The 19,119-nt window shown below is 37.0% G+C and overlaps 3 protein-coding genes across 5 annotated transcripts; 1 reads left to right on the plus strand and 2 right to left on the minus strand.

Moving 5' to 3' along the window:
- Positions 1-1,111: 1,111 nt before the first annotated feature.
- Positions 1,112-3,148, minus strand: LOC135650015 (pentatricopeptide repeat-containing protein At4g13650-like). Its single transcript, XM_065169066.1, has one exon. The coding sequence runs from the start codon at positions 3,146-3,148 to the stop codon at positions 1,112-1,114; it is 2,037 nt and encodes a 678-aa protein (XP_065025138.1).
- A 263-nt stretch (positions 3,149-3,411) lies between these two features.
- Positions 3,412-13,907, plus strand: LOC135648794 (uncharacterized). The gene is made up of 10 exons (XM_065166748.1): positions 3,412-3,787; positions 3,914-4,019; positions 6,049-6,122; positions 6,666-6,752; positions 7,574-7,628; positions 9,333-9,394; positions 9,531-9,623; positions 11,500-11,561; positions 12,506-12,920; positions 13,398-13,907. Exons 1-10 carry the CDS (start codon positions 3,623-3,625, stop codon positions 13,545-13,547), a joined length of 1,269 nt encoding a protein of 422 aa, XP_065022820.1. The 5' UTR covers positions 3,412-3,622; the 3' UTR covers positions 13,548-13,907.
- Positions 13,908-14,984: 1,077 nt separating this feature from the next.
- Positions 14,985-18,749, minus strand: LOC103997312 (probable ribose-5-phosphate isomerase 4, chloroplastic). Of its 3 annotated transcripts, none has more exons than XR_672647.3 (10): positions 18,497-18,743; positions 18,294-18,421; positions 17,437-17,506; positions 17,145-17,249; positions 16,889-16,984; positions 16,746-16,802; positions 16,394-16,524; positions 15,735-15,801; positions 15,327-15,409; positions 14,985-15,245 (listed from the first exon to the last, which is right to left on the minus strand). XR_672647.3 is itself a non-coding variant. In XM_009418483.3 (10 exons), the coding sequence occupies exons 1-9, from the start codon at positions 18,701-18,703 to the stop codon at positions 15,328-15,330; spliced, it is 930 nt and encodes a 309-aa protein (XP_009416758.1). In that variant the 5' UTR covers positions 18,704-18,749; the 3' UTR covers positions 14,985-15,245; position 15,327. The 3 variants fall into 3 exon arrangements, 2 of the variants coding, with proteins under 2 accessions (XP_009416758.1, XP_065023194.1); XM_009418483.3 differs by having other exon boundaries at positions 16,407-16,524; positions 18,497-18,749; XM_065167122.1 differs by having other exon boundaries at positions 14,985-15,409.
- Between the last annotated feature and the right edge of the window lie 370 nt (positions 18,750-19,119).

A 19,119-nucleotide genomic window follows, 5' to 3' on the forward strand; every position in this document is an offset into this window, starting at 1 on the left:
TTCTTTGGAGAAAAAGAAGCTTATGGTTGATGTCACAATGAAGTTTAAATTTGTTGATGTAAAGGTGGGCAATATTACCCCATTAATAAGTAGCAAGATAGACCACAATGGCAGGTGTACACTCCTCCAAACTCCTGCACAAACAATGAACAGAGATCACCAACTCCTGCACTTAACTAAAGCTCCTCAACGGTAAGTGAACACTACCAAAAGCTTTCCATTACTGCTTTACGTGCATCATAATGAAGTTAACATGTCCGATGCTTCCAATTAATCTAGCATGACATTAGGTACATGTCTTACGCTTCTTCATTAGTTACATCCTAATCGAGCATGACAATAACTCTTACAGCGACCTAAGTTATGGAAGTCAGATCCGTGGCTTGTGCGTTACATGTATCATATATTTGAACAATGCATTCAAATGGTGACCAGGAGCATAATGGATTTTACTGAGAGATTCATATACAAAAAAGTTGGTTGGATGCATACCTGAGACTCAGATTATTCAGGATGAACACTTTCTGCATTACTTGAATATATTTCTTTGACTTCAGAACCAAAAGAAATTGGGAAGATATGACTCAGTATGGTTAATTGTGTTATAATGGTAACTTCCCAAGTCATTGCATTGGACAATATAAGGACTTTCTCCGAATGCCAAGAGGCTCCATGTTTGCCGGCACTTGTTCCTTTGATGAGCTGCATGATAAGCTGATGAGAAAATGGAATGGATGCATAAACTTGGGATGAATTGATCGAGTAAGCCCCAATGATTCTGCAAAGAACTCATTCACTGACAAATCTTGGTCGGCTTCTCTAGTTCTTACACAACTTAGAAATACCATGTTATCTGAGGCAAATCCTGTGGCCTTTTTCGTCACTTCAATGGTTTACCATCACCTGGTATTAGCATGTTTCTCATATATAGACACAGATTCTGAGTGTCTTCAAATCCTATCCATTGTGGATAATGAATTGTCACAATATCCAAACTGTTGTTGGGGATGAACAGTATGCACAGCCTTGCTTCACCGTCGATCTCCAAAACTGTATGGCTTTTTTCTTGAACATTCTTTGTGACAAACTCAGAAGTTATATTCATGTCTTCTCAAGCTCCTCCCACTTGCAATGTATAAATTGTATCTTTAGGTAAGTCCTGGCCTTCAATCCAACTTCTTCCAGGTTCCTTCTGCATTCCTCCATCCTTCATTATCGCTTGAACAGAGGCCTTTCTGTCCCACATACTCATGGAAGCATACATAGTCGATAAGGTAATATAAGGGGAAGGGTCCCCTGGTCTCATCTGCATTATTTTCTTTGCCACAAATTTCACTAACTCTATATTTCCATGGATCTTGCATGATGCAAGCAATGCTTCCCAAATTAACTGGTCTGGCTCAAATGGCATTATGTTTATGAATTCCATGGCTTCGTAAAGCTTACCGGCACGACCAAATAAATCAACCATGCAAGCATAATGCTCCAACTTTGGCTTGAGGCCATATTCTGCGCTCATGACTCTGAAATATTGGCAGCCCTGTTCGACTAGACCCAATCGGCTGCAAGAAACTAGGACACCACTGAAAGTGTAGTCATCCGGTTGGATGCCTTCTTTCTGCATCTGACCAAATAGTTCTAAAGCTGCTCTCTCATGACCGTGCTGTGAAAATCCTGTGATCAAGGCGTTCCAAGAGACAACATTTCTATTAGTCATAGAATCAAAGAATCTCAACGCAAGTTCTATATGACCACACTTTGCATACATTGTTATAAGAGAGTTCTCAACAGAGAGGTCATCATCAATCCCGGTCTTTACAGTCCTGCAATGTATCTGCTCACCCATGGAAAGACTTGCAATTACAGAACATGCCCGAATGGCACCGGATACACAGTATATAGGGGGTTTAATTCCATCTTGAAGCATTTCTCGGAATAGGAGTATGGCTGGTCCTCCACAACCGTTCTGGCCATAGCAAGTCAACAGTGCAGTCCAAGATATGATATCTTTGTCTCTCATCAGCTGAAACACTATCTCTGCCTCTGTGATCTGATTGCATCTTCCATAGAGTGTAATCAGAGCATTGCAAAGTGATACATCAGACAAAAAATCATGTCTTAGAGCATAACAATGTATCTCTTCTCCTGCTTCCAGTTCTTCCATGGCTGAACAAGCTCCAATTACGCTTGCAATCGTAAAGGAGTCAACCGCTACCTTTTCCTCTATCATTTTGCGGAAGACATTGACAGCATCCAAGTTACATCCATTTTGCATGTAGGCAACGAGCAATGAAGTCCATGACACCACATCCATGTTCACCCTATCGGAAAGTCTGACCACTTCATCCAAACCACCACACCTTCCATACATTGCAATCAGAGCACTTCCCAACAGATCATCGATCTTGATCCCAAGCTTTACCATGCAGCCATGCACCTGCTTAGCTTGGCAAAGCCTTTTGGGTTCGTCAAGAATCTTGACCAGGCTAACAAATGTCATGTTGACAGGCCATATTCCCTTGCATATCATGTCCTTGAAGATCCCAAGTGCAGTTTCCCACAACCTGAGCTCACCGCTATTAGCCAAACAAGTGACGATGGAGGTCCAAGTAACTGCATCCCCATCAGACATCTGATTGAAGATTCTCAATGATTCATCAACCTTCCCACACTTGCCATACATGTCGATCAATGTGCCTGCTACAAACGTATCGTTTTCAACTCCAAGTTTGATCGCAGTGCAATGCATTTGCAGCCCGACTTTTAGGTCCTTGGCACGAGCACAGCCTGCAATTACGTTACCAAGATTGCTTGCGTGAGGAAGAAGAAAGTTGTCACCCTCGCATCCACCAATGCTTCCCTGCAGGAGTTCTCTAAGCAAAGACACAGCATGTCTTAGATCGCCGGCTCGGGCGTAGCAAGAGATCACGGTCGACCAAGTGGCGACATTTGGTTGAGGGATTTCGTCGAGCAACTTGCGAGCATCAGCAGGCACTGAACTTGATAGCCAAGTGTAGGCATGGAGAAGGCCGTTGCAGAAGAAGGTGGAGCACAGGCAACCAAGCTTGCAAGAGAGGCCATGAACTGCTCTTGGGTCTATACTTGCCCGGCACCTGAGATACCAAAACAGCTTATCTGGCAGGCTCATCGGTGCTATGGATTCCATTAGCTTACCGCCTCTGTGGAACGGATGCCATGGCCACTGCTGAGAACAGTCCTACAAGAAGGAATTTTTTTAATTAAAAATAATATATATATATATATATCAATTTATTAATTATCATATCATAATTTTTCTGATAAAATTTAAAAATTATTTTTTCTTAAAAGAGACATCGTTATTTTGGATATTGAGATGACATCTCTATCGACATTCATCGTAAGAAAGTATTCGTCGCCTGATATATTTAATCTATGTATCGAACTGAACTTGCCACGCTGAGATAAACTCTTAGAAAAGCCTGCTTGTCGATCTCAACCCTGCGTGGTCGAGCCCAACAATAAGCTGTTCGTGGCAGAAGGAAGGCGAAAAGGGCCGATCGTACGACCAGAAACCCCCGTCCTCTTCCACCGGAGGACGGCCGGGTGGGTGGGCTTCTTGTTCCGCCCTCTTCCGTGACGAATGGATCGGTATGGGTGGTTGATATCCCTCGTTCCCCAGAGCAATTCGATCCCCAGGACCTTGCTCGTGGTTCTCCTCTTGTACTCCTTCACGTCGCAGTTCCTCCCGATCGAGCCCTACCTCGTCCCCTACCTCACCTCCGTCAAGAATTTCACCAATTACCAGGTATTGCTGCATCCGTTGCTCTCATAATATCGTCTTATTTCGCTTGGGATTAGGGTTGTTTGTTGCGTCGGTTGAGTTTTGGCAAGATTCTATCTGTGTGATGTGGTTTTTCTTTTGTATTTGCAGGTCGCAAATAGCATATTTCCTGTAAGTGTCTATGCTCAACTTATATTTACATTGATCATGGCGCCAGCGTGCTATTACCTTTCTCACAAACTTGTGATAACTTTAGGTAAGATTAGACAGTGTATCATTTTAGTATGCTTTATTTAAACGAAGAAGTTTTGGATTTTGTCAATTGAATAACTGTCATATTTACTTTGTAAGATAATATTATGAACAATAGAGTAAGTATGTTTTAAGATAAGAATTTTCTAAACATTATAACAAATTATGTCATAAGAACTATGCATGCTCAGCGACATCAGATCTGTTCTAGGCTTGTCTGTATTTTAGTTAACTGAGAAAAAGAGAATGTTAGTGATACATGCCATTTGTGAGGAAAACTGTCAGTGAAAAATCTGATGGCCAAGAGGGCCAGGCTCCCAAAAAGTGCTTACAAAATGCTTTTTGAGGGCGGGTGCCAACTCATATACTAGTCAAAGTTAGATCCCAAAACGATTGTGGAACTAATTGGATTGGAGTGTACAATCTTCTCCATTTAAATCCTTAACATCCTTGTCAAGTCACACACATCAAATGTCAAACACAATGGATCTCTTCCAGGTGATGTGGGTTTTAATGTGCTTTGTCGGACTATGTTGTCTTCACTTTGGTGCTTGTTTTTTGCTGGATCTACTCTTCATCAGGATGCACAATGGGTCCCAGTATGGTTCACACCTAGGTTTCGAATCTCAATTGTACCAATTGGTACGGGTTGATATTAGCGACTAAGTATAGATATCAAAACATATAACTTGATATTGGAACAATATCATTTTTTATTATTTTATTCAATGATACATGGTGGTCCAAGTTGGTATGTCCTAGTATATTAGTTCCACACCGGTTCAATAGGTTACCAAAATCAGAACTGGATTGTGATTTAAATTCTTGGTCCAGCACCACAAATGATTGTTGTTTTAATATCATATTTACCATGACACAAGCTCAATTGTCACATGGCTCAAGCTCCCATAAAGGAATACTCAAAAATGTTTTTTGGTGGTGGGTAACAACTTATATAATAATGAAAGCCAAAGCCCACATTTGAGATTGAGATACTACACTTAGTCCTTGCAATATGATGCATTATCTTTTTTCCCTTCTATCACTTCGTCTTGCTTTTACCTTTTTGCATTTGTGGTCATCAGTGTGCGTGTATGCGTGTGTCAGTGTGTACATGCATGTGTGCATGCCAATAACTTGATTTGTGTATCCTAAACAAGGGGAATTACTTGAGTATTCGATTAATGTGAGAAATTGGATGTATTACTTCTTGATTTTTTTGTTACACTAAAATTTACATTTACAAGATACAAAGTAGTCAAATTGAGTAGTGACACAGACATGTTCAATTGTTTTAGTCCATGGTTGCTGTACTACCCAAGTTGGTACGGTATGGGGGACTGAGATGCGGATTGCCCGAGTCCCTGTTGGCATGCCCCAACATACCGTGTGTCAGTACACGTGTATAGACCGATGTGTACCATGTGTTGGTACACTGGTATAGATCAGTATGTACCGATCTGACAAATCTCTGAGATGAGTTTGGTATCTGAAATGACGAACTCTGGTTTTAATCATACCTTGTAGCAATCAGCTTTATTTTCAAAATTTCATGCTTATTATGAGGACAGACAATGTGACCATTTATTGAACAATCTGTTAATTGTGCTCATAGTTTACTTATGCTTTCTTGAGCTCATATAAATTCTGAGTAACATATTAACATTTTTATCATGTCAGTATTAAGTCATGTAACCGATTGTCTCTTTGAATTTCCTAAATTCTCTATGATGATGACATTCTTTTTATTGGGATAATTTATCAATATTATCCAAGTCAATAAAACCAAATATCATTTTCAGACATTTTTGTCAACTATCCTCTTTGTTCATTTGTTCTTTGTATCCTTTTTTGTTTCTTGAAGTTATGTAAATGACAGTTGACAAATTAATACCTTATCCTGTCAACATTAATTAAGTCAATGAAATCAAATATCTCAGTGACTATTTTACTCTCTTAATGTCAAAAACATGTCACTTTTTTTCTTTTTTATCTCTGTCTAAACCCTGCTGATCGAGATGCTACAATTTTAGGGGCTTTTGGACTATTTTTAACGTATTTGATGGCATGGTATGGGCAGTCACTTATAGCAATGCAAATTATGCAGGTAAATCCATTTAACTAGTTCAGCATGACATTAACATTCGATGTAAATTGTAACATTCTTCCAAGTCAGGTACATATAAGAAGTTTGCTCGTAATTGGCTAAACAATCTGTTACGCAACTCACAAATCTGGAAACCAAAATTTATCTGTTTATGGTTTTTTGATTGATCTTGATCCTATCAGCAGGGTTTGACATGTTGGTGACTTCAACTAGTGCCTATATGACGTACTCTCTCTTTTCTAGGAATCTATTCTGATGAGAAGGTTGCATGTTTAAAATCCTTTTTGTCCTTATAAAAGTCAAACAATAATTCTAGTCACACTGCACATCCTGTGCCAGGGGGTGTTTGACATGAACATGTTCTACTGATGTCAAAAATTCTACTGATGATTTTGGTAGAATTATAGTTTGTTGAAATGTTGTAATAATTTTACCATGTCATAGCTTCATGTAAATGGGCCCAGCAAAGTTTGTGATCACAAATGCATTCGTTTACCTGATAGACTTTGCATTTCACTGATTTTTTAATCTCCTTGCTGCTAGGTCATATATGGATTTGGGACATCAGCACGTTTGGTCTTCTCCTCATATATTTTTCTTCTTGTAGCAGAAGAAGAATATCAAACAATGGTAGAGTTGTCTGCTTATTGTGCATTTGCTATTCCCTGCCAGCTTTTCCAGTTTGTAAACAAGGAAAAAGATTACTCCATACAACAGTCTTAAAATTGCTTTATTATTGCTATATATCTTGAAATTGCTACATTGATGCTATATGTACAATTTTCTTTTGCTAGCTACATAATTGTAGTATTTAGATCTCACCACCTAAAGGTTGGTACCACTTGACTATCTTTATAGGGTAACTCTCCTTTCCTATTTGGCCTTTTGTCCTCAAATCTGGTTAAAAAAACCACAAAACTTAGGATATTTTTTTCTTCTATCTGTATATATTTAATCAGATTAAGATCTGTTTTTGATCCTCAAGCTGATAAAAAAGGTTTTACAATAGGTAACAGTTGGTTTTGTTCTGAAGTTATTTCAATATTGACTATAAACCCAAATGGGTCATGTCTTGGATGAGGACATTAGTAATAGGCTTTTACAACTGAAGCCAACTTGAGATCATGTGACAAGCACCTGAGAGAAGTCCATTAATGCGAAGGAAAAATAATAAAAAATCAATAGTAGTTTACAATTAATTGTATAAATGGCAGTTATATGTATCACTAGTGGCTTTTATGCTTAAGTAACATTTACCCAATAGTCTAGTAGGTTTGCTGTGGCTCTTTGCTTAACTTTGTTTTCTTACTTATATGAAATTATGGCTCTTAATTTGTTCTTTGTTATTGCATATGTTGTTTATCTTATCTTATTAATTGTGGTTCATTGTGAATTATGGATCTTGTTTATTGGCGGCTAATTGCACTTATTTTCTTTTTTTTATGTTGCAGACCAGTTTAACTCAAACAGTTTCACTTTTGTCCTTCGTTTTGGCTTCTGAATTGGGTATGCTAGTGTGGCTATATATTGGATAATGTACTCCAGAAAATATTGGATATCTAGTATTAATTTTCTTATAACTCATAGTCATCATGTGTTTGGGAATCAACTTTATTTTGTTCATTTTTTAAAAGTTTTAGTTGATAATGGTTGCACATTGTGCATGTCGTTGCAGTTCTCTCGAAAATAATAAACCTTGCATTGATTATATCAGCATCCTTGAAAACCTTATATATCTATTCGATACAGGGTCTGCAGTACCGAACTGTACCGCCCGGTATGGGCGGTACGTACCGATCCGACAGGTTGCCGGTATGCGGACCGTCTGTTATCGGTCCGAGTGCACTGTAGCACTGTAGCAGTGCTACAGTACTCGGCACACCTAAGTATACCGCTCGGTATACCGGATCGTACCGGTACTGAGCCCAAGTCGAAACACCGGTACGGTACGGTATTGCGAACCTTGGTTTGATATACATCAGTTAGTGTATATCTCGTATATTCTACCAGGAGATAGCTTAATTATCTTGAATTACACCTATTATAGAAATTTGGGATTATTTCCCTCCATAACTTACATTTGATGTCAGCCATGCCGATTAAGACTTCTGGCATGGCCCATGCGAGAAAGCTATTGGTCTGTAGCACACTGATCTGTCTCAAAGAGCTGGCATGTGGTTTAATCAAAATTTGATATGTGCAGCTGCTGAGAGGCAAAATATGGTTCTTAAATTTTCTTTTATCGTGCCAAGATAAATGGAACCTTTCATGCCAAAAAAGCCATTGAATTACTAACAAGTGTTGAAAAAAAAGGAACCTATATTATTTTAGGCTCTTGAGGATGATAGCAAGATTTTACAACATCCTTACATTGATAATCAAGGAAATTGCACTTCCTGGTACAAACTTGGATATGGTATAATATCAAGTAGTGGATTTTGATTTGTTGTCAATCTTAATTCAGTAATTCTCTTGATTAGGGAGCTTATTTGAAGTTCTCAAGATTCCGGTGCCTTCAATTTAGCTTGATATAGTTGAAGGATTGTTGTAGTCAAAGACCTTTCTTTTCTTTTTAAGTTGTTCAATTAGTCGGCAAATAATTTACATATTAGACAGGCTATTAGCCAGTAAAAGTGGATCCTTCTTTATTTTTAAAATATAAAAAACATACAGCTTTCCTACCATCACATGGTTAGGGTCCTTGCAAGCATATTTAAAGAGAAAAAAAGGAAATTAGGTATCTAACTCTGGATTTGTAGGATTGTCTCTATAAATTTTTTTATTTTAATAATGGGTTATTGACCTAAGAATTTTGTTATTTTTTATCTTTCATTTTCTCTTCTATTTTCTTCTGTTCATTCTTATTCTCCTTATTCTGGATGATTTTTCCCAGCTCATCTCTACCAGTTTCAGTTCCATACTATATTTTGCATATAAAAGCATGTCTACCATCTGTTCTATACACAGTCTTATGCAGGAACTGGGTGGCTTTTCAAGCATTATTAAATTAGGATTTATTACATATATTGTTTAGCTGAGTGTCTGAGCCTGAGATTGATTGGACAAAACTGTTCTGTTGTTTTCATATGTAAATATTGTTACTGTATCTATTTAAGTTTCTAATGTCAGAAAATTTGAGCAGTGTTTGCTCAATCGAGGTTGGAAGCTGATGTACTGAAAGTTTCTTTTTTTTTTCGTTTATTATGATAGGTCAGTTTCTTGCCCTTAAAGAAGCTGCGTACGAGATATTCTTTATTATCTCGCTCACTGCGGTATGTATGCATGGTTGTTCTGACCATTTAGGCTATAGAAGTAATTATGAATCATGTAACTCTGCTTATTTTCTCCTTATTCTTTGCATATTTCCTTTATTCCCACCATCAGTAACTTTTCTTTCTATGGCTGTAGCTAGGTGTTTGTTGCACCTCAACATTCCTTTTGCCCAAGGATCATTCTTTGAGCTCTTTGCCTTCTCTGGCTATACTTTGGCATCCAAGTGAGGTAAATGTTGTGGATTTTTTCATCATTTTGTCTTTATCCTTTTAATATATGATTTCTAGTGCAATAAAAAATTTTAATTATTTTGATGATGCGAATTCTCTAGGTTGCACCTCTGTGACCTATGAAACTAGTGTTTGTATTACTTGAAAAAGTCTATTTAGAAAGAAGGCTACATACATTGAGCGTGCCCATGAGCCTAGACTTGTTACACATATTTGTTCAAGTTGTAGGTCGTAGGAATTAGGAAACATGAATAAATATGGTCTTAAGCAAGGTTCTGAATACCATACCGTACCGGTGTACCAATCAACTATCGGTACGATACGTATCGACTATACCGAACGTACCAACATATGATACACTAAGGTATACCGATGTACTATCCATACCGGTCCTTTATCGGACCGGTACATACCGCCCATACCGAGCAGTATGGTACGGTATTGCAAACCATGGTCTTAAGTAATATTTTCTGAAACTTCTGCTAACCGAAAAGTAATGTGTTGAACTAAAGCCTATTTCAATTTACTGGGTTTTAAAATTTCTTCTGTTAAGCATTACTGTGAAAAGCATGGCCCTTTAAGAGTTAGGGTACCTACCCTAGTTTTTACACATGATAATATGATTACAAATTTTTTTATGACGTGTACACTATCATTATTTCTCCAACTTGCTTTGCCAAGATATACTGCATCATTTAGGTCTCTACAGGTAGCCATTTATTGGTACATCCTGAAGGGTACTAGGAGGTGTTTTCTATGCTAATTGGGAACGAGTACAGCCTGTGCTTTGAAGATCAGCACTCAAAAAATGATGAAGAGGAGGAAACTTTCCTCTCCAAACAAAATTAGACCTTGACAGTCTCACAAATCTAACGATCCAATTTGTGCATGTATTAGCCTCCCTAAACTGGTGGGAGAGCTTTACATGCTCAAAACAAGAAAAAAGTGAAAGATGCCGTTATCCAATTTCTACAACTTGCTTTGCGAAGTAATACTGCATCATTCAGGTCTACTGTTTATCGGTAAATCATGAAGGGTACTAGGAGGTGTTTTTCTATGCTAAGTGGGACATCCATTCACCCATTCCTTTTAGTTGATCATTCATTTCATTACATAATGTTTGCATGTTAAACAATTTATTCTGAGGATTACATAATTGTTAAAGGCAATAATTTCTGTTTAAGCTTGAAAGAACATTGCTTGCTTGCTATGGCAATGTTGCCCCATCATGACTTAGGTTCCAAGGAATCCCAAAAGTAATCTCTTTGCATGTAGTGATAAGATTATGCAGATATGTTTCTCCATAGGATATAGATTGGCTGGAGTCTCATGCACTTGGCCTCCTTTTAAATATCTTTTGTGAAAATTCTATTTGCAATATCTTTTTCCAGGAGAACTCAAATGTTGAACAATAAGCAAAATAGGGATTAATATATCAGATTTTAGTCACTTGCAAGATATTCATTTAGAAAGCATTTATGTTAGTTGGGTGCCAAAAATGATGTCTCAGTGGTGTTGCATTAAGTACAACTATTTTCTCTGTTTATGAGTTCAACATTACTCTTGTAAAGGTGATAAAAGATATCATGGCATATGATCAGCTCTTGATTGAGATATCTGTACATAGTTGTATACTTGTATTACATAATATTCCCTTTATCTGTCCTTTTGAGTTTAATACTGCCTTATAATCAACTCTTAACTGAGTCATTCTATTAAAAAAAAGCTTAATTGTAACGGAAGTGTCTTCAGGATCAGTTGTATTGCAGAATAGTCTAAATCGGTGATTCTGTATTGGACTTCCTATTAAATCCTTTTTTACCAAACAATTTTTTTTCGCTGACATGGATGACCTTTTTGGAATTCGTAAACAGGGATGGAATGCTAAACTGAAGGAAACATGGAATGGTCAGAGTTTGAAGATTCTGTCTCTGTGGTCAGTACTTCTGTATTTGCAGCCTAATAGATACTTATAGGTCTAAACGAATTTTAAAGGAAAACAACTTGACTTGACCATGAGGCAATAAGCAAACCAGTTTGCATCCCTGAAAGATGTTAAAGAGACAAAATTATGCAAGTATTTATTTCACACTTAATTGATTCCTAGCCGAAACCATGACAAGATTTTGCACATAAGGAACCATAGGCCGTGAAGGCCATGATTACTATCAGAAAACTAATTTCTAATTTCTTTCCATTTTTAAAATTTGTTTTTCAGCTGATTTCTTCACAGAAAAATATATGAAGTCATTTTCATACCTCTCTTTCTTTCTGTCCCTCAACTACTCTTCACTGATGTTAGGAATGATGGCAACCATAGTGGTAGCAGCATTGTCAATGGTGTCATCATGATGTTGGTGTTGGTGTTGGTGGTGGTGGTGGCAACAAAAGTGGTGATTGTAGGCTCAATGAAAAGCTTAGGGAAATTGGCTTTTGTTTTTTCTTTATACAAAGATTCGGAAATTTGAAAAACCTTTTATAAGTAAGCATTCCCAATATGTTGATAGTTTTTTGTTGATTGGCTGATGTCTATCATACATGAATGGAGTTCAAGACTAGTGAAGCTGATTTGAAGGAAGATGAAACAATTCGATAGTGAAAAACATAGAGAAGAACAATAATATTGTGCTTGCTGAGAGGTTTCAGTGTTTAGTTTTCTACAATGGAAAACAAAATTCATTAGGTGGTAATGCATAATAATGACTTGATCTAATAAATTCATTTGTCTAACTTCAGAGTTTATAGGTTGTTGATGGAAATGTGTGACAAAATCGTCAGAATAACTTGTCCATGCCCGAAATACTCTTTAATGAAACAGCTAGATGTTTGTTATATGCACTGATCATTCTTGTTTCACATGGCTCCTTTTTTGCTTTCCAGGTGGGCAGTTGCATTTGCTGGGATATCGTTGGTACAAAATTATGGAACAAATCTCTTTGATGCTATTGATCCACAATCCAAATTTAATGGCCATATTCTTGCAGTATCTGAAGCAGCAGGAAGTCTTGGTTCTTATTATGCCATTTATATTGATAAGTTTGCAGATAGATCACGCCAATTAATTTATCTACTCGGATCAGCATTTATGGGTATTCTTTGCATTAGCATGGGAGTTTATGCCAATATTTGGGGAGCATATGTTTTTTATGTGACAATTTGTGCAATCTACCGAACTTTTGCTTGCCTTGTGAGTGTGCAATGTGGACGTCTCCTACAAAATGGACAATTTATCCTCCTATTCTCAATTAATAATTTTGCGGGGCTTTTAATCGAGACATTACTTCAAGCGGCAGTTGTAAGTATAGACAGTTTATCTTTTCTTTCTAATGAAATGTTGACCTGCTTTGTTTGAACACTTAAAATTGGTGAGAGTTTCAGAAGTATCAGAAAGACGAGTTACACAGATGAATATATAGTGGCACAAGTGTATGATGTTTCGTATACAATCTTACATTCTATGTAGATGTCTTTGTATTGAGTGGAAGTGGAAATTTGAATAAATACTACAAATATGTCCTCTATATAAAAAACACACAGCATCACTAGCTTGTAGCTTATAATCTGTTCTTTAAATAGTCATGAATAATGTAGATCTTGATCAATTTCACATTACATTATTTTTGAAGAATTGTCCGGAAAAGCAGCCGAGCAAAAAGCTCGTGATTGTTCAACATTTTTTTGTTGATTCAATAAATATATGAGAACTAAGTTGGTGTATTAATACATTGATTACTTTTCATTTATAGATGACTTGAAAATTGTTCTAATGCAGGAACTATCTGGTCTTTCAATATTCTCGCAGTTTATTGCCTTTTCTGGATTGTTCTTTGTTGCAACAGCTATTTTTATTTGCTTTTCATACATTGACAATGGAAGAGATACATCAAATATGTATTTGATATCAGAACCTGAACCCGAGTAAATTCTGAGTGATTGTGTCCCACAAGCTGGGTGATACAATTTGGGGGAGTTGAAACTAGCTAAACTTCCCTCTGATAGTGTTGTTGACTTGGGGTAGAGTGGTGAACAGAATTTGGAAGTCATTGTGCTACGCATTTGTTTGACTGCTTGGAGTATCCAAGTGTTCGAGCATGTTATATGATCACTATAATTTTTTTTACCCTTCGGTTAATTTGTCTTTGTACGATTCTTTCACACGATCTTGTTTGTAAACAGTTCTATACGAAACAGAGCTACAGAGAGAAGTTACAGAGATATGCAGAAAATTCAGATTGTATATCAACTCTTTGTTTGCATTCGGTAACGAGTTTATTTTGATGCAGCTGCAATTCAAATGTTACTACCAGGGCACATTTTTCTGTGAATCAAATTTAACAAACGAGCATGCATTTGCACAGATTTGGTTAATGAGACTCTTCTTGATAGGTTGCAGGCAACAAGGGTTGAAATGTTAGCTTTGTGGTTGATTCTGTTGAGTTGAATTAGCACTCAGTATTGGAATTTGTAACACATCACCTCCAACTTCTAATTAAGTGCTTATTTCTAATGTTTGGTGGGCTAATTATAGTTAGTTATCTTTACTATGAAATATCTAGGTTTATTTATCCTAATTTTATTGGTTTTATTACATAAAAATAAAAAAAATAAAAAGATAATTTTAATATTTTAATTGATGATAATGGACATTGGTGATGGCGGATGACGATATTGTTAGAGGTTGTGGGTGGTTATTGTAGATGAGAATAGATAGATGATAGTAGTTTTGCATTTATATCGACGCCAATTGTTCGATAATTGTATCGACGTTAATGTAAATGTAGAGTGACGTCGCTGTACATCTACATCAATGTTGATATAAATGTCAAGTGGTTCTTTCGTTGCTTAGCAACTACGTCGATGTTCGATGCCAATTGCTTGATACTTGCATCGGCGTTAATGTAAATGCAGAGAGAAGTCGCTCTACATTTGCATCAATGTTGATATAAATGTAGAGTGATTTTTTCGTTGCTTAGCTCGTATCTCTCTTCATCCACAATAGTCTCTCACAACCTCCAACGACGTCGTCATCCGCCACCACCGACACTACCAACTAGAATATTAAAATTATCCTTTTATCTTTTATTTTTATATTTTTGTTAGTAAATTTAATGATGTTAAGATAAATCAACCTAAATATTTTACTTTCGTAACTATAAAAATATTAATATAATTTTTTTAATTATAAAGATCCCGATGTTAAAGATAACTAATTATATGAGATAATTTATAATTAACCCATTCTAGGTATACTTATCATGCTTAAGCAAGTTGTCCTGTTCTGTTCTCTTTTCATCTCAATATTTGACTCTGTGGTAATGCCATTCATATGATATTGCCGCGATGCATAAAACCTGGAGACTCCAGCAATTACGACTAATGCATTCATACGTAGCTTGTTATGTGCACAGAGACATATGGGTTGATGGTTTTCTATAGCCATTTACATCACTCCCCATCAGAAGTGACTGTGGGTATGCAAACCACCTCCAAAAACAAAAAAAACATTTGGTATTTATCATCTCAATGATGAAGTCAAAACAATTTAGGCCTGGACAGCACAATCAGATGAATTAAATGATGCCTCTTCCATGGTACGTGCATCCTAGATTAATCTTTGGACCTGCAATACATCCAAAGTGATTTCAGCTTATTGAACTATTGATGTGCATAAAATAAAATTTCCAGTTTCTTAGCAGAGTACTTCATAAGCTGTCAATTACTCGGTCCTTCGACAAGTTATCGACAACTTCTACTCCGTCATTTGAGGCAATTATCACAGTGCATCTGCAGAGTAGACAAAAGGTATTATCCTTGCCTCTCCAGATAATATAGACAGATACTGATTAATAATCTTGAAGGTATTAGAAAAGAAGCATTAGAATTCATTACTGAATCATTGACTTGCCTAAGTTTAATAATTGTAATTTGTAACTTATACTGAACTTAATGCGCTAATACTTTGTTTGTCAATCTTAGTTTATATTCTGCAGGAAGTTAATCTTCTAGTGTCTAATAACAATATATATGTATCAACTTGTATTTGAGTTGGGAAAAAGAGAACTATCAAGACCATAAATCTTATAATTCATAAGGATCAAAGAGAACTAACGGAATGCCACATATTATTCCATGGTCCACAACACCGTCAATTTGGTCCAGGCTTTCTGCTACTTGTCCTGTAAACAATGGAACTAAAAGTCAAGATGGGCAGACATCATAAAATTCTCTGCATATTCTAATTAGTTACGATAACAATCATGACATGGGGAAACATAGATGATAAAGTTACCATCAACAAATCAGATTATTTATATTTTTCTAAACAAACACAGCAATCAGTTTCCGAAACCTATCCATTTAGTTTTATGGAATGGCAAATGTAGCAAGCTCGGTGCTTCGATGCATGTACTTCTATTATCTGATTCTTAGTTATTTCTCTAAGCTCACCTATGAAATTCCACAACCGGACCTTGATTAATTGTTTCTCATGTACTTTACATATAAAATAAAGATGTTATAGCTGTTGCAACTTTATTTTTTTTACCATACTATCCACCTATAGAGGACTATAACAAATATATCATACTTTCCTTACTCCCAGCAGTAGTATATAGTTATATGATCCCAATGATTGCAATTTCATGTTAGTTAACAGTTCCCACTATTGAAATATAAAATTCAAAACCATAATAAATTTTTAGATGTACACAAACTTAACAACACTGATTATAAGAAAATTAATTAAGAAAAAAAGTGAGGCTTGCTTACGTTGATTCTTTACCTAGATCAAGTATAGGAGATGTGAAAATGACATCAAGAACATGGTGTCCTTCTCTAGTAACCAATGGGAAGTCACCCCCCAGTGGACCTGCATCGCCAGATGATGGTCTTCTCCATACCTTTACAATAACCCCAGAAGATAAGAACAAATCTTACATCAAGAGTACATGTTCAAAAGATATTTTGACTACCAATGCAGAAAAAAACATCAAGAAGGTTGATGGATAGGAAATAGCAAGCAGGTTATGCCATTTTTGTATTTTAAGGCAGTCATCATAAGATAACCCCTATTGTTCTTTCCATTTCTTTTAGTTTTTTAAAGAAGTGCACGGAAGCAAACCTCAGCATCTCCAAGAAACAAATCATCTATTTCTTCAGCAGTCTCCAGCCAATTACCCTGACAACAAACACTAAATCTTGTTGGTAAAACTGATAGTGCACAGATATAGTGCATCTTTGCCAATGAACTGAAGGATAACATACACTATTAACCAAGACTGGAATAGATCCATCAAGATCACTTGTGTATTGATTCTCAGCAACAATGAAAGCAAGTCCACTAGCTGTTTTCACAATTGACTGCATAATGAAGCACAACAACATCACCACAAATATCAATATCATGAACACAAGTTTAAAGACTCCTATAAAATGCTTGCAGATGTATGAATTACCAGCTGAGGCCACATGATTCATTATCATGGTGGAAGGTGCCTTGAAATGCAAAGAGACAACGTACCTTTTCTTCAATTATGGACTCCCCACCCTCAAATTTTCTCCGTCCAATTATAGCGATTAGTGTTCTCTCTTCAATCAAATCAGCATCATCAAATGCAAAATCAATCTGCATAAAAGCTAGAAGATTATCAGCTTTTTCAATCTACTTCACTAGTATGGAATTTTAGACCATAGTAAAGAAATATGAGAGGAAGTTCTAATGGTCCATTAGAGAATAATCTAAAACATGAAAATACTCACTACAACCAACACAAAAGCAACCAACATATTTGACAATAAGAATGTATGCACACTTGAAGATTCTCCTGGTAGTTGTTCAGTGGAATTCCTGCTTTTGCTGCTTCGCTTGCACTGGAAACAGAACTGCAGAATGAAGGCACCATAATACAAGATGAGCAGCAGCAATTCAAACAGATGGGACAAAGGAATTATGATTATATTTATAGATAAAATTGAGTAATGATAAGGTACAGACTAATATCAGATCATTACTGATGAAACTATGTGAGTATCACTGAATATATAAGAGTCATCAAGGCCATCAGAAATTATTTGTGTGGAACCATAATGTTTCTCAGGTTTTTATATTTATTAGATATTAAAAAGTTCTAAGCTGGACAAGAAACAAACATGTTATCCTTTATATAATAATTTTTCCTGTATTATGAATAAATTGGGTTATAATGCATTGTGACCCTATCTTTTGTATAGCCTAAGGTTTAAAAATAAATGTCAACAGGACTCACTATTTTACAGTATCTTTCATCTAGAAAGGCATTTGATCTTTTTCTTGTTGTCTTGCTTTTTTCCACAATTTCTTCATTTCTTTTCTGTTGTTGGTGAGCAAGACCCCATCACCCATCCTTATGCATGAAGGATCAGAGACCCAGTTTGTATCCCACATACGTTGTGTATGACATCTACTTTTTGGAACATTCCGACCATCCATCAAGCAACATCTCATATTATGTATTCCAAAGGTTTATTCTTTATGGAATTAAGATTAAGTCGTGAAACATTAGAAAGCCGTAATAGCATCTTGGATATCCCTACCTAATTCCCTTGACCGTGGTGTTGTAGCAACTTGAATCGCATGAAACCTAACACGCCATTAAATGAAGGTGAAGAAAGGAGGAGCAGAATGTCTCACGTGGGGACTCCTACAATGCCCTTGAGAGCTCCCTCGCGCAGCCGCTGGCCCAGATACTTTATAGCCAAGCCGGAGGCGCGTCCCGAACCCAACCCAACCACCATGCCGTTTCTCACATACTCATCCACCTGCCCATCGATCGCATCAGCCCCCGTGGTCGATCAAAACAAGCAAGGGCATTTCTACAACTTTTGCCGCCTCACCGTAACTTTTGCAGCCTGGAGGAGGTCGGGGGCGCAGGCCACGGGAGCCGTCGCACGCGCGAGCAGTCTGGGGCTTCGCGCGAGCCCGATCGGAGACGAATGGAGGCTGGCGGAAACCGACCGGGTGATCCAGGGGTGGCGGAGGGCGAGGTGTGGAGCGCCGGGAGGCGAGGCGGAGAAGGAAGCGCTTGTGATGGCGCGAGCCATTTGCGTTGCCGTCGCAATGGTATTATCTTTTCTTATCCCCTTCCCCTCTTTCCCTCCCTCGGCCCATTGGGCGGGTCGGGTGGAGAAAAAGGTGGGGCCGTCTTCTTTGGATTCGGGCTCGAAAGCGGACTCGGTGATCCACCAACCCGTTCGCAACTCAATGTTAGGACTTAAAAATTACATATTATTGCTAGTTAGATCTCTTTTCATATCAGACTTAAAAATTTTACATTTAAATCCTTATCGAAAATGAATATTTAATACTATTTGTCATAACGTTATCGATTTTACAGTACATAATAGCATATGCATAAATAATATGAAAATGATGAATAAAAAGATAATTTTAATGGTACTAACAAACGGTGACGCCATATGTGATTATTGTGATGGTGGTCGATAATAACAATGCAGTG

Source organism: Musa acuminata, chromosome BXJ3-9, assembly GCF_036884655.1.
Source record: "Musa acuminata AAA Group cultivar baxijiao chromosome BXJ3-9, Cavendish_Baxijiao_AAA, whole genome shotgun sequence".
In the NCBI taxonomy this organism is placed as follows: Eukaryota; Viridiplantae; Streptophyta; class Magnoliopsida; order Zingiberales; family Musaceae; genus Musa; species Musa acuminata.